Source organism: Notolepis coatsorum (assembly GCF_963971535.1).
Source record: "Notolepis coatsorum genome assembly, chromosome: 3".
NCBI lineage: Eukaryota > Metazoa > Chordata > Actinopteri > Aulopiformes > Paralepididae > Notolepis > Notolepis coatsorum.
This window is the reverse complement of record NC_140167.1, coordinates 144,801,431-144,818,182: the sequence shown is the minus strand read 5'-3', so window position 1 is coordinate 144,818,182 and position 16,752 is coordinate 144,801,431. Positions and strand designations below refer to the sequence as shown.

Genomic DNA, 16,752 nt, shown 5'->3' with positions numbered 1-16,752 from the left:
AGCTTAGCTCAGTGAGCTATCTTGGAGCATTGTGTGAAATTGTGTGAAATCTTAAAATGGATGGCATTCCCCTTTAACAGTATCTCCACCGAGAGAGAGCTAAAAAAATAAAAATAAAACGTTGTTTTTATTTGACACAAAAAAAGTATCAAACCAACATGAATGTCCCTATTGGGATTGAAGTGCAAACTTTCACCAATCTTCACTTAATTTTTTTTTATAATATATAATATAAAAGGTTACTCTTGATCAAACAAAGATGAATGTACCTATTGGGATTAATAGTGCAATAACTAGCTTTTTCACCATACTTCACTTAAAACAAATAAAAGGTGCCTCTTGATCATCAAACAAGAATGAATTTCCCTATTGGGATTAATAAAGTGCAAATCGAAAATAAAAGGTGACTCTAAAATCGATTTTAATTTTTCAAAATCGTCTATATATTTTATAAAAATACAAATAAATTATATTTTATATTTTATTTAATTTTTTATATAAAACCAAAAACTATTGGTATCGGCCGTGTTGACATCAGAGGCTCTGTGTAGGATTGTTAGTAACTGTCTAACTGTACATATGGCTGTTTACACTAGTAACTGTTTACCTGCATATATAATTGTCTCCACCAGTGACTGTCTAGTTGCATATATATCTGTTTCCACTAGAGGGTGCTCTAGGCGGAGCCACCCAGGTACTCCACCTTGTGGCTAGTATAAAAGCAAAGGTATACTCCCATTTCATTCTCTCCCCCAATGTCTCTCAGACAACAATAGATCGCTAACGCTGTGGCGTCCTTGACGAAGACGGACAGGAGCACTTGGATTGATCCCCTGGCGCGGCTCATGTTGACGCCTGTCTGCTCCCGGCTGCCCTTGGGGGGGAAGGACGACGGGATGGGTTAATCGCAGATACGAATTGCATGCATGCATCGCATGTGTGCCGATTGATGACCTCTGAGCAGGTCCTAAATTATTATATTATTATTATAACATGTATGTTACTGCTGCTCTTTCTTGCTGGCCTCAGTTTTGAAATATATTTTTTTGTAGCCAAGAGTAAAGACCATAACCCTATCAAAAACAGTAGTCAAAGTGTATATTTAAATTTGTACCGATGTTTTATATGTTTTATCGGAAATACAAATGTATCGGAAAATGCTAATTATCGTAAAAACCGCAAGAAATTACTAAATCCAGATTCAACCCTGCCATTGGAAAGTGGAGCATTTTCCCTATCCATAGATGTATGATTTGGCTATAATAAGGTCAAGGTCAAGTTCAAGGTCAAATATGAATTTATAATTAAAGTCGATTATCATTCATTACTGTATCTACAAATCCTTCTGTTTAATCATCTTCCCGCGATTCATCTGCTTAGATTTTTTGTACACATGATCTCAATAAGGTGGTGAATGAGCTCAGTGAGCATTTATCAGAAAATGTATAAATTTTTTATCATCATCATCAAAACCATAAATCATAATGAATCATAATTAATCATAATTAATTTATTCATTACAATTTACTCAGCCTAGTAACATACCCAATATTTCTGACACTGGAAATACATACCCCCAGGTACCTAGATGTTCCTAGATACCAAGAACATGCTAATTGCCCTTGCAGAAGTGGAGCAATCTTCCATTTACTTAGGCATGTACCTTTAGGCAAAAACGGTCTACAGATTAACAGTCTGAGGTTCAGGCAAGATGACAATGTCAGTTTTGTGAGAAGCTTTTAACAACAGACAGATTAGAGAAGCTTTTAAACATCACAGTAGCCTGGCCCTTTATTTTTGGCAAATTTATATGGAGTGGGCATGTATGGGTCATGTGTGTGTGTGTGTGTGTGTGTGTGTGTGTGTGTGTGTGTGTGTGTGTGTGTGTGTGTGTGTGTGTGTGTGTGTGTATGTGTGTGTGTGTGTGTGTGTGTGTGTGTGTGTGTGTGTGTGTGTGTGTGTGTGTGTGTGTGTGTGTGTGTGTGTGTGTGTGTGTGTGTGTGTGTCTACTGTACCCATGTTGCAACCCTTGTGCCATGCAGAGGAGACTTTTTTATAGAGCTATCACTCTATGGAATACATTACCTAGTCTGTTAAAAAGTGCACCCAACAAAAGGGAATAGCCTAGCTGTATTATAGAGTCCATTATTTTCTTTTTCTTTATTATCGTTTGATTCTTGAGTCTTGATTTTAAGTTGTTTATTACTCTCTTCTTTTCTAGTGTTTGATTCTTGAAATTTCATTATTTATTTTTAAATAGTTTTTCCATTGTCAACTGTTTGTGTGTGTGTGTGTGTGTGTGTGTGTGTGTGTGTGTGTGTGTGTGTGTGTGTGTGTGTGTGTGTGTGTGTGTGTGTGTGTGTGTGTGTGTGTGTGTGTGTGTGTGTGTATTTCTTAAACGTCACTTTCTTTGTGTTTGACTCTTTTAATTTATGATTTTTAAAGTGTTTGTTACTTGTTTTTTCTTTTCTTTTGTTAAATCTTTGGAAATATAGGTATATGTATGTATGTTGTTCTATGTGGACCCCAGGAAGAATAGCTGTTGCCTAGGTGACAGCTAATGGGGATCCGAATAAACAATAAACAATAACCTGGCTGGGCATTGTTTAAAGGTACCATAAGCATTACAATGTGATAACTGTCCTCTGTCTTTGAAAACAGTCGGCTTAATGAGATCTCATACATATAAATGTATGTATTTATTTATACATGTTTGTGTCTCACAGGTGTCTTCTTTGGTGGTGGAAAATGAGGGAACAACGGTTGTTACCGCTGTGCGTCCTTCTGGGCTTCCTGTTCGCAGGAATGCTCCCTAAACTTGACGCTCAAGAAGGTAAGTTAAATTGAACTGAGGACAGTGTGGTGTCGTTTTAAGCTGTGTCTGTATGACCAGTCCGCTAGCTTTCAACCATGCTCACTTGTTTCTTTTAGCTGACATTTGAGATGCATTCATCGTATTGCTACCTGGAAGGCCTCAGCTAAGTCTGTGCCCTTCCAGATATGCAAAGATAAGTGGGATTTAATATTCACTGGTGGTATCAGTTCAACAAATTTGTAAATGTTTAATGACGTGATCTGTCATTTTGAGCATTGTCGTTGAGTTGGCATTGTATCACTGCTGTCGGGCAAAAATGTTGTATCTCCAATTTTGGTGATTTTCACATTTTTACTTGAATTGAAAGTGAATGTGGTTTTTCTACGTTGTGAGCAAGTTGAATGAATCTAAAGACCATGAACCCCTTTCAGAACCCAATGTATAATTTCAAAGACACGTGGATGTCAATCTAAAAATGTGATTGTTTTTGAAAATCTCCTGAAAAGGCAACCCTTTTGGAGATACAAGGTTTTCACCCAACAGCAGTATCATGTTAATACTTTTTTTTTTTCACAAAATATTGGGGTATGAAGACAAAAGAGTGTTTCCATGTACAATACATAAAATGGCTTCTGACAATCAGTCGAGTTGTCAACTAAAATCTCAGGATGCAATTGCGCACCAAGTCCAGTGGGATGTTTTCGATCCTTGGCTTTATTTATGAAAAGGCAAAAAGAGCAGAGCGATGCTGTCAGCATGCATTACCTACCGATTGTAGTGGAGTTTTGCAGCTGTGCTAGTGTTGCACTGAAACAAGGTTTTATTCATACCACTGGATTTGGGCACTGTAGCTGCTCTGTGAGAAAGTCCTCAAAACATCGGGTTTTCTCTTTTGAAGATTGCGCACAAGGACTGGCTGCCGATATATACTTTCTAGTGGATTCGTCCTGGAGCATGGGACAGCAGAACTTTGAGCATGTCAGACAATTTCTGTACAGCGTGATAAAAGCGCTGCCCGGGGGTGGAGGGGACACATTCAAGTTTGCCCTCGTGCAGTACAGCGGCTCGCCTAGAACCGAATTCCTGCTAAACACCTACCCGTCCGCGCTGGGAGTCCTGGCACACATCCAGGCCATGACCTACCGTGGGGGTGGCACCCGGACAGGCCTGGGCCTGGAGTTCCTAACCCGGGCCCACTTGAACATGGCATCAGGCAGCCGCACCGGTGAGGGAGTGACCCAGCTGTTGGTGGTGCTCACGGACGGGCGCTCTCAGGACGACGTGGCCGCGCCGGCCCAGGTGCTGCGTCTGGCGGGCGTGGAGATGTTCGCGGTGGGCGTTCAGGATGCGGTGGACTGGGAGCTCAGGGAGATGGCTAGCACACCCTACGACACTCACGTGTTCAGCGTAGACTCTTTCCCAGCCTTGCGGGACATGATCCAAGATTTAGTAGTGGGGCTTTGCAGCGCCGTGACGCGGGCAGGGGACACCCCTGTGGCACGGGAGTCCAGACAAGTGGCTGGAGGTGGGACAGGTAACAAAACGGGGACCTATGTGTCACTACCATACTAATGTGTCCACTTGAAGAAGCACATATGGACAAGAAGCGAGTATTAACACAATTAAGGGTGTTTTAACCACCATAACTCTTCCTCCACCAGCAGCATTAACATCACCTGTTGTTGTTTTCTCTCACCACATTTAATACACCCATAACCTTTTTAGAATCCCAACCAGATTTGCATGTGATTCATACTCCTACTGTACCTTTGGATGAGAGTGTGTGATGATAATGATGGCTGCAACAGTATGCCTGTGCAAAGCCAGATTAACAGAAAATTACACTGAGCATGAATCGAGAACAAGCGGTGTAAGCGATGAAACAGTGTTTCTTAATACAATTATTACTGGATTACTGTTTTGATCTGCAAGTAAATATGTTGTAGGGACAAGTAGAGCAAATTGTAATATTTTTAAAGGACATTTTCACCACTTTTATTTTCTATATCTGCAGGATATTGATCCGATCCTCTTCACACACACACACACACACACACACACACACACACACACACACACACACACACACACACACACACACACACACACACACACACACACACACACACACACACACACACACACACACACACACACACACACACACACACACACACACACACACACACAGACACACCATCTATAAGCAAAGGAACATTAATCCTCAAATCCTCAACAACAAAAAAAAGCATCCTATCATTTCGAAGAGAAGATAAAATGTCTGTAACATTAGTGATGCTTTATCCTCCAAAGAAGAACCCACAAAAATCAACAAGCTTTTAACAATGGCTAACCACCCACCACTGCTTGTGTGTGCGTGTGTGTATGTCCCTTTGTCTTTTTCAGTGACTTTGTATAATGCAGTATTGCAATTGAAACAGTGATGAACCTGCCCGGACCCATCCTTGACCTGCAGCAGAGTTTATGTTAGCTCTTGAATTATGTATTTTGTAATGTTAGTGTAAAAAACTAAAAATCTTTCAGTGTCATATATGGGAAGCATTCTCACATTGACTGGCCGTGAGTGTGTGAGTGTGTGAGTGAGTGTGTGAGTGAGTGAGTGAGTGAGTGAGTGAGTGAGTGAGTGAGTGAGTGAGTGAGTGAGTGAGTGAGTGAGTGAGTGAGTGAGTGAGTGAGTGAGTGAGTGAGTGAGTGAGTGAGTGGGTGAGTGAGTGACATTGCCTACCATGAGGTGCTCTGCATCTAAAAAGGGATAGTCAATTTAGTCCAAATGGCAGGTGTTAAAAGAAGCAGCAGCATCAGTAACACATACACAGCTTTGCTCAAGTCCAAATGATTGAAAAGATAAGATCAGCAGATATGTATCTTTTCAATTCATCCAGTTTGGGGGGGCAGGGGGTGGGGGTAAAACATTTTAACATATTAGTCTTGTCACATACTGGGGGAAAAAAATCTAAGGTATTGATTCAGGATGAGGTAGGAACTCCTAAGCAACAAGGATGGGCCACAGCGTCATGACTGGTCACGTTATCTGAGGTCTGTAACATGAGTCTGCATGGGATGGCTGAACTCAATGGAGCCAGAGCAAGGGGTAGTATCACACACAATCTAATGAATAGATCAATCAGACTTTGTAAAGTAGTGTTACTCAGAGTTCACCAGTAGGCATACATCAAAATAATTACAGTAGCTACACTAAAGGTTTCTCTATACTCAATCAATTATATTAATTATTTACATCATACATCATACTGTTTACAGTTTCTGTTATATTGGCTTTGTTCTCCAGCACATCGTATTTTAACTATATATCCCATACTGTGTTTGAGTCCACTCTACACTTAAAATCCCATTAAGTCCTGTTCAAATGTATTGAGGGGCATTGGTCTCTGCTTTGTTAGCAGGAAAGACAGAAAGATAATTTCACAAAGGACCACTTAGAATATGCCAACTTAAGCTACTTTTATTTATTTATTTAATGTAACTTTATTTATTTAAGTTTACGTTAATTTGTACTCTATCATACATTTAATTAAAGCTAAAAGCCTGCACCTAAACCTCATAATCATTGTTCCATTTAAAATCCAATGTGCTAAAATACAGAGCCAAAAATGTAAGAAATAATGATTTTTTTTTAAGTATAGTAAGTAGGAATATAATAAAGATATCACATGTACACTTCTCAACAGATAGCATCACTTTAGAATACATCCTTGGTTCAGCCTACATGCAGTATAATGTAATCTTGTGTGGTGTTTTTATGATGGATTGAATTCACCATAAATGTTACTTTTCACATGCAATGATGTACCAGCATGTTGTGTTTTTTGTCTCTCTTTCTCTGTTTTAACGCTTTCACATGTTGCATTGTTCTGTTTTGTCTCTTTCTCTCTCCCCCTTAAAGCGCAAGAGTCAGCCGACCTAGTAATCTTAATTGATGGATCAGAGAACGTTGGAGCGGCAAACTTCCCCCGCGTGCGTGATTTGGCATTGAGAATCGTTGAGGGCCTTGACGTGGGCAGGGACACTATTCGGGTGGCCTTGGCACTGTACAGCGTCGACCCAGAGATTCAGTTCTATCTAAATAGCTATGAGAGCAAAGCTGCCGTCGTGGATGCTGTGAAAGGACTCTCCTTCACAGGGGGCGATGAATCTAACCTCGGGGCGGCCTTGGAGGAAGTGGCCGAGAGCCTTTTGAGCCAGACATCTGGGGGCAGGGCGGAGGAGGGCGTGCCCCAGGCCGTGGTGGTAATCAGTGCCGGGCCGTCCACCGACGATACTGGCGCGGGTGACAGGGCCCTTAAGCAGGCCAGTGTTCTCACGTTTGGCGTCGTGGTCGGTGGCACTGCCACCGATGATCTGGAGACAGTTGCCACAGACAAAAGCTTTATTCTGTCGGCCCCGGATTTCAGATCAGTGGCAGACATAGGTGACCAGCTGCTACCATACATTAATGGGGTGGCCCAGCGCACCATTGTCGTTCAGAATGAGTTCACAGAAGGTATGTAACCTCTCTGCAAAATGGGTGGTGGGATGGTGGTTGTGGAAGGGAACTATTGCTTGCCCAAAAAAACTAAAAACATGTGACAGATCAGAGTGAATGTTGTACCATGGAAGGTAAGAATTTGTCATACTCATGAAATTGCTATTTTTTGTGTGTAATATGCAGTAATTATGTTGGCACTCTGGGAAGGCAACAGAATTAAAGCAAATCTTTTTCAAATCTAGGCTGAAATTTCATCCAACACTATCATCCCTTTAATTGCTCATGTGCAGCAGAAGCCCATGGAAGCAATATAACCTACATTATGGTTGTAGGCTAACTAACTAACTAAAATACAATAGAATTATGATAATTTGAATAACAAATCAATAATATTTAACTTGTTCATAATCAATGCCCTTTACAGATTGAAAATTATTTAAATCTAAATAATCAGAAGATCTATATGATCAGTTATTAATTGTGAAAATTACCAAATGATTGCATTATTACATGGGCAAAGAGCAATACATCTAAATAATGAATGTTAACTATTTTATTGGATAATGGTCCTTCTCTCTAGATTATCTATCTATCTATCTATCTATCTATCTATCTATCTATCTATCTATCTATCTATCTATCTATCTATCTATCTATCTATCTATCTATCTATCTATCTATCTATCTATCTATCTATCTATCTATCTATCTATCTATCTATCTATCTATCTATCTATCTATCTATCGATCGATCGATCGATCGATCGATCGATCGATCTATCTATCTATCTATCTATCTATCTATCTATCTATCTATCTATCTATCTATCTATCTATCTATCTATCTATCTATCTATCTATCTATCTATCTATCTATCTATCTATCTATCTATCTATCTATCTATCTATCTATCTATCTATCTATCTATCTATCTATCTATCTATCTATCTATCTATCTATCTATCTATCTATCTATCTATCTATCTATCTATCTATCTATCTATCTATCTATCTATCTATCTATCTATCTATCTATCTATCTATCTATCTATCTATCTATCTAGTCTTGGAATTATATGGAACTATATCTCTATATAAACTCTATAGAACTCAATCATCTGTCGCCATTGTGACATTATTTTTAGGATGTTCAGGATGCCTGGGGGAGATTATGTAATCGGTTGCATGTGTCTGTGAGTCTGTGTATGAGTCTGTCTGTCCGCAGCTAATCTTGCAAACTACAGGGCCAATTTGGATAAAATGTTGCACATAGGCTAACAGCAGGCCAAGGACCAGAATTTTTGAATATTTTTCAGATCGGTCAATGACTTGTCCAGTATTTTATTTGAATACATTTCCATCATTGTCCATTGAAATACACATTCAGTATGAGGTTACTCATTTTGAATAGAAGAGGGTAATACCACACAGGTTTGCTGGTAATCCACTCTCTGGCACCTGTTTACAGCATGCCATAGTGAAACTGTATAGTTGTCGATATAACTATGACACAGACAAACACACTGACTGACAAACATACTGACCACTCCAATTATAGTTATTATTAGCATGCTAACGCTAGATGGTATGCTAAATTATTGTGCCCGTGCCTCTTCATCTGTCACTCACTTCCTGTTTCCTGTTCATGCATTAGCGTGAGCATGCTCACCCTAACAAATACACAGACAAACACACTGACCACTCTCCAACTATATTTATTACCATTAGTATTAGCATGCTAGTGCTAGACGGTGAGAACGATTCTGCCTGTGCCTCTTCGTCTGTCACTCACTTCCTGTTTCCTGTTTATGCATTAGCGTGAGCATGCTCACGCTAACAAATACACAGACAAACACACTGACCACTCTCCAACTATATTTATTACCATTAGTATTAGCATGCTAGTGCTAGACGGTGAGAACGATTCTGCCTTTGCCTCTTCGTCTGTCACTCACTTCCTGTTTCCTGTTTCCCCCAGCTCTGCTTCATGCTTGAAACCTGGGGAGAGACTAAATGCACCCATGGGGCCTGCAAACCCAGTATATATTTACATTTATTTAAGACTTTTAGATAGTTTGGTTGTAGGGGTAGTTGTGGTTAGGGATAGGTTTAACTTTTAATATTCGTTTGCAGGCCTCATGGGTGCATTAGTCTTTCCCTTGGAACCTGAGTGCCACCTGGCTAGTGGCTAAGAAGTCAGTTTTTTTCTAAATAAAATATTCAAATAGTCACTTCTTGTTTACTCCAGCCCAGCTTTGTGTGGGGAGATCTGCTAATAGATATCACATTATATAATATTAATTCTCACAATAATGCACTTCTCTTTTTCAGCCTTGGCAGTTGGACAAAGAGACATCATATTCCTCCTTGACAGTACTATGGGCACTGCAGTTATCAACTCCATGCGCGAGTTCATCAGGAGGTTTGTTGAAACCATGCCAATTGGACCAGACCAAGTGCAAGTAGGTGTGGCCCAATTCAGCAACGTGCCTCGGCTGGAGATGGATCTGAACTCCTATGGTTCCCGGGAGGAGCTAACTGCCGCTCTGGGCAGAATCAAGCCTAGACCTGGCCAGGCAGTCAACATCGGAGCAGCCCTGGACTTTGTGCGGACCAATATGCTGCGGGCTGACAAAGGCAGTCGTATTCAGCGGGGTGTGCCCCAGCTGATGCTACTGATGACCAGTAAGAAGTCCACCGACAATGTGGGTCAGGCTGCCGAGGCACTGCAGCGCTTGGGGGTTCTGACCCTGGCTGCGGGTTCCAAGGCTGCAGATGAGCAGGAGCTGAAGAGGATTGCCTTTGACGAGAGCTTAGTCTACATGCTTAAGGACTTCCGTGTGTTGCTTCGTAACCCCAGGACCATCGTTGATCCGCTTACCACTCTCACAGGGATTGTGGTGACAGAGGGACCCACCGAGCCAGGTAAAGATCCAACATTACAACATACTCTGTTATAGACATGATTGACTGATTGTTTACTTAACTGTTTACAGTGCCAATGGAGAAAGCAGTTGACTAGGCATATGGAAGGAAGACGCTTAGGCATGCTTGGTTTGCAGGAGAGATAGAGCAGTAAGGCTAGGCTGCACCCCATCAAGGACAGATGTAAAGGTTTTGTTACTGCATTGTTCTGGGAGCTATATCCATGGACAGAGCCTATGACATCCAACGAAAACAATGTCAGAAGACGTGGCTAGCTGGTGGAAGTGTAATATAAAATGTCCACATAGGGAAATGAGGAAATATCCTGCAGCTGACTGTGGAAATACCATAGGGAAGACTGAAGAGGCATGCCTGAAAACAGATCAAATGTCACTTTACACAATGGCGCGAAAGCTCAATGGCGGCCATTGTTGGAAAGTAATTACTTGACTTACGTACATGTAACATGAAAAACAGAATTAGGAGGAAAACGGTTGTAGCAACTTCACAACAACACATACAGTCCAAAGCCTGTTATAGCCCTGTGAACACAAATCTATATGCTACAGTACAATAGAGTCGTGGGCCTTTGTGATTTGCAACAAAATCTTATAAAAAAAAACACACGGCAACAGCTCTGCATTCTCATGACCACAAGCCTCTACTAAACATCTATCTGAGAAGTTTACTCTCAAGCTTCATTTACTGTATGTGATTCTGCTGTCCACTGTAGTCAGTGAAGATGCACGCAGCAAAGTACAAGGGCAAAATGTCTCACCAGGTGTCTTGGGACGTGGCATGCATTATGCCAAGTTTAGTCTAATTGTGTTGTCATGAAAACGCAGAGCTAAGGACTCAAATGCTTTTGTTTTTGGAAGAAGGAAGATACCAGTTTCCTCTCTGTGCGTTCAGTAGAAAGCTATCCAGCTGCAAGCTAGCCTAGCTTCGCACAAATTAATGGAAGCCTAGCTATTGGCCAAAAGCAGCTCTCCCAGAGTTTTAGAGAGGAGATTTGTATCTATCTTCTTGTCTGACTCTGGAGAAGCATAGCATTATATGTTTTTTACACATTTGATGTGTACAAATATAAATTTTGTAATATATATATATATATATATATATATATATATATATATATATATATATATATATATATATATATATATATATATATATATATATATATATATATATATAAACTAAAAGGAGAGAACCTTCAAGGGAAAGAAGGGACCGCACACTCCACAGGACTGGTTTTTGCTTTTTTATTGTTGCACAACGCGTTTCGCTATCGCTTCCTCAGGTGCTAGCGATAGCGAAACGCATTGTGCAACAATAAAAAAGCAAAAACCAGTCCTGTGGAGTGTGCGGTCCCTTCTTTCCCTTGAAGGTTCTCTCCTTTTAGTTTATATATCTCTCTTGCGCTGACCTGCACCTCCAGTCGGGGTCCAACCAGATGTGCACGAGTCTTATTTAGTTTAATATATATATATATATATATATATATATATATATATATATATATATATATATATATATATATATATATATAATGTTATTGCCACATTCAAACGCATGCAAGCATGACAATAAAGGTGCAACATTCTTGGATCCCTCTTTCTATTTGCCAATCAACCTAAGACAAGCAGGAGTTAATACAAATGTTGGATAGCATGTTTATTTTGTCCCCTGACTACCAAGGCATAGAAGAACAGATTTCAAAAGCCAATGGTCTGGTGCACAATTGTTCTATGGGTGATTTCAATAACATTCTGAGAGATGACATTATATTTTGTATTACATTTTTTATTTATGGTCTATTAACTATTTATACATGAATGTGACACCACTCTAGCATACATATTATTATAGCCCAGTGTGTCCTGAAAACAAAAATGTATATAACATGATTGTGCATTACAGTGTTAAGGTTATACATGCATTATGCATTTGTTTTAGTTTTTTTTAACTGTTTTAAACCCTGTAGCACTTTGGGATCCTAGTGAGCGAAAAGTGCACTACAAATCAAATGTATTATTATTATTATTATTATTACACAATTACAAGTTTAAGTTTTCTTTTCTTTTTGTGCTTTTCCTCATAGTGGTGGAGATAACTACAGTACATACACAAAGAGTGATCCGGGACATCGTCTTCCTCGTGGATGGTTCCAGCTACATCGGTAGCAGCAACCTCCCCTATGTGCAGCAGTTCATCACAAATGTGGTCAACCAACTCGAGGTGCAGCCAGACAGGGTCCGGATTGGCCTCATGCAGTTTGCCGAAAGCCCAAGAATCGAGTTCTATCTGAACACTCACATCACCAGGCAAGGTGTCCTGGACGGCGTCGCTCAACTCAGGTTGACCGGAGGTTCCGTGTTGAATACCGGAGCTGCCATGGATTACGCCCTAGCTAACATGTTCCAACCTTCATCTGGGTCACGGAGGAGGCAAGGTGTCCAACAGGTACTGGTCCTGGTAACCGGTGGCCCAGCTCAGGATGAGGTTAAGAGAGTGGCGGACAAGGTGGCACTGGCTGGTGTGCTGACCTTCACAGTCAGTGCTGGCCAGGCTGATGATGCGTTACTGAGGACAGTGGCTTTTGTTCCAAACTTGGCTTACCATGAAATCAGCTTCGCTAGCTTGCCAGAGGTCGCTCACCAGATCATGACCCCACTGATTACAGTGGTCGGCGATACAGACGTGACTGAGGGTGAAGTCATAGAAGAAATTGGTGAGATTAGTATTTCTTTTTTGTCTTAATTTGAAACTTAAGACCACATAGTATATACTATAATTAAAGCAGTGGTATACTGTAAATACTGATATTTTACAATATGAAATATTCATTTCTATTTTGTTTCTTTCAGTTGTCACCGGAGGTGAGAGAGATGTCGCCTTCCTGATTGATGGTACAGACAATGTCCGAGCAGATTTCCCCTACATCCGGGATTTTATCATCAAAGTCATTGAGCCACTTGATATCGGAATTGACAGAGTACGGATTTCAGTGGTCCAACACAGTGAAAAGGCAACCCCTAATTTCTTTCTTAACACTTACCAGAACAAGGAAGAGGTGATGAGAGCTGTCAACTCGCTGGCTCTGGCTGGTGGGCGTAGTTTGAACACAGGATCTGCCTTGACATTCATGAAGGACACCATCTTATCTGAAAAGCATGGCAGCCGGGCTGGACAACACGTCCCCCAGTTTCTGATTGTTTTGACTGGAGGCAGGTCAAGGGATAACGTGAAGGAGGCTGCTGGAGCCCTAAAGACTGATGGAGTGGTACCGTTTGGTGTTGGCGTTAAGGATGCAGACCCAAAGCAGATTGCGGCCATTTCACACAACCCCTCCTTTGCCTTCAACGTGAAGGAATTCAGTGACCTTGCCAGTGTCCCACAAAAGCTCAATACCTATGTGAGCCTTCCCAAGGATCAGCTACAAGTGATCATACAGCAAGGTAAGAAAAATACATGTTTTTGTGTGGTTTGTTGCTATGCTATGCTCTTGGCACTGCGCCATGATGGGTTGATCTCTAAATTCAGTTCATTTGTTGTGTCTTAGTCCTTGCTGATGCTGTAAAAAGAGATGTTGTCTTCCTACTGGATGGCTCTGATGGCACACAAATTGGATTCCCAGCTATGCAAGACTTTGTTAAAAGTGTAGTGGAGAGACTCACTGTGGATGAGAACAGAGACAGAGTTTCTGTGGTTCAGTATGCTGATAAGCCAGAGGCAAACTTCTATCTGAGTTCCCACAAAACAAAGGATGCTGTTATCAATGCCATAAGTAACTTAAGGCACAAGGGCGGAAGGAATCTTAACACTGGGGCAGCTCTCCAGTTTGTGAGGCACAATGTCTTCACCTCCTCCACAGGGAGTAGAAGACTAGAAGGTGTGCCCCAGATGCTAATTCTGCTAAGTAGCAAAAAGTCCGGAGATGATGTGAAAGGCCCAGCTGCGGCTCTTAAAGATCGTGAAATTGTGCCAATAAGCGTGGGAGTTGGAGATGCCAGTCTCTCAGAGATGGAAACGGTTGCCTTCGAACCTGGTTTTGTATATCAGGTCAATGATCTCTCTGAGTTACCCTCTATCCAGTCACAACTGGTCGCTACACTGAGCATATCACATGTCACAGAGGAACCTACGGCTTCTGGAATCTATGAGTTGGAAGGTAAGGATTTAAAATTGTAATATGAGTATGCTAAGAAGTGGCATACAATATTCTTTCTCCTCAGAATACTCAACATTCGTCCCCAGAATATAATTTTTTTCTCCAGAATATTCAGCACGAGACATTTTCACATCTTATGACTCTTCATATATATATAGGCTGACCGAGTACTTATTAAGGCCACATTTCAGTTGTGGTACCTGTATTATTGTAGCATGACCTTTGACTGGAATTCTCGTTTTCAGTAGTGGAACCTTTCTATCTCTTCCAGTCCTTTTTTTCTCTTTCACCATGATACCTTGACACCTTTTGATGAAAAGATGGTCTTCTAACTCTTCTGCTTGAAATAATACTTCCTGAGCTTACTGAGCTTCGGCTCCATAAACTCAATATTCACTCTTATGCACATATCACTCATGAAGATATATACATGCATGAGTGTAGCATCTGTTTCTGAACATTACATTTAAACACATTTAATACTTCTTAAAACGATCAGTCCATCTCTTATCTATCACCTACAGTAGCTGACACGGGGGCCGACAGAAGGGACATAGTGTTTCTCCTTGATGGTTCAGATGACTCCAGAAACGGACTGCCAGCCATACGAGAGTTCATCCGAAGAATGGTAGAAGAACTAGATATTGATGGTGATAATGTTCGAGTGGCCGTTGTGTATTATAGTGAGGATGCCACCACGTATTTCAGCTTAACCACTCACAAATCCAAAAGGGCAATTATCTACGCAGTGAGAAGTCTCCGCCATAAAGGAGGAAGATCTCGCAACACCGGGGCTGCTCTCCAGTTTGTTAGAGACAGTGTTTTCACTGCCTCGTCTGGGGGTAGACGCTTAGAGGGGGTTCCACAGATTCTGTTTTTGCTAACTGGAGGACAATCTAATGATGACGTTGCAGAGGGGGCATCTGACCTGAAACACCTTGGGGTTCTATCTTTTGCCATTGGAATGAAAAATGCCAAGAAGGAGGAGCTTCAGAAAATAGCTTTTTCCTCCAGATTTCTTTTCAACTTGTCTGTCTTTGGTGAACTCTTGTCCATACAACCGGAGATCCTTGCATTTGTCCAATCAAAAATGGAAATTCAGCCCCCCACTATTGTTGGTAAGAACTGTCAAATACTTAACATTTAAAAATCAAGATACCCTGAGATGCCATGCATATCTCTTATCAGTCTCAAATACTTTGCATTCCCGTGAAACTGTATCATCATTTGAAGACAATTGGTCGATCAGTTTAATTTTCCTTAGCTTCTGGTCAAATCCTGAGAATGCGTTTTCATCTTGAAAATCTCTATTGGCGGACAAGCCATTTCTTCTGAAATGGAAAGTTGTTTCTTGACTTCTTGACAACAGTGAATGTCCCTACTCTATTCTCTACTGCTTGACATCAACGGATATCCTTGTGTTTTCATCTTAAGCTCTTTCTTGGGCCAATGATAACTCTATCATTGACTGAATTACATTTACAATAGAATCGTATCTGTCTCATACAACCCTTTCACCTCCTTTCATTGTGATGACTTTTCCTTGACTCCTTTTTTCAGGCACTTCAATAACTATTTGCCTATGCTTTTAAATGTTTTGGTATTTAAGACCACATTTACATGTTCTGTACATGAATTAGTACAAAGACTTCTATTTCTATAGATGCTATAGCATGGGATTCAAGCTTTTACAGTCAAAGATGCACATGCTGTCGAATGTTTATGATCATTTTGTAGACTCATGGGAAAATGTTGATCAAATAACGTCTTAAACAGACCCTTCCTGTCCCCCCCCCCCCCCCTTTGTAGTTGAATTAGATGCTGCCCAAAGAGACATAGTGTTTCTCTTGGATGGGTCAGATGACACTAGGAGTGGATTCCCAGCAATGCGTGACTTTGTCCAAAGAGTGGTAGAGGCACTCAATGTTGGCGAGGGCACAGACCGTGTCTCTGTGGTCCAGCACAGCAAAGATCCACAGACCCATTTCAATCTGAACACGTACACAGAAAAACGAGATGTTCTTAATGCTATCCGGCAACTGCAGCATACAGGAGGCAGGCCCCTCAACACCGGGGTGGCCCTTGACTATGTGAGGAATAATGTCTTTACTGACTCTTCTGGGAGTCGACGTCAGCTGGGTGTCCCTCAGATATTGATCGTATTGAGTGGGGGGAGATCTCAGGATGATGTTGCAAGTGCTGCCGTGGCTCTACGACTGGATGGAGTTACTGCATTCAGTATTGGGTCAAGGAATGCAGACATACTACAGCTACAAATGATAGCACATATCCCATCCTATGCGCTCTCTGTCCCTGGGTTTGATGGCCTT

At 41.1% G+C, this 16,752-nt stretch overlaps 1 protein-coding gene across 1 annotated transcript in view; it reads left to right on the top strand.

Moving 5' to 3' along the window:
• The window catches only part of col6a3 (collagen, type VI, alpha 3), a 169,557-nt gene that overhangs the window by 29,548 nt on the left and 123,257 nt on the right, over window positions 1–16,752 (top strand). The window contains exons 2-7 of the mRNA XM_084310880.1: window positions 2,727–2,833; window positions 3,714–4,349; window positions 6,741–7,337; window positions 9,655–10,248; window positions 12,353–12,982; window positions 13,119–13,709. Of these exons, the coding sequence (XP_084167006.1) occupies window positions 2,749–2,833; window positions 3,714–4,349; window positions 6,741–7,337; window positions 9,655–10,248; window positions 12,353–12,982; window positions 13,119–13,709 (3,133 nt within the window). The 5' untranslated portion in view covers window positions 2,727–2,748. The remainder of the gene's footprint in view (window positions 1–2,726; window positions 2,834–3,713; window positions 4,350–6,740; window positions 7,338–9,654; window positions 10,249–12,352; window positions 12,983–13,118; window positions 13,710–16,752) is intronic.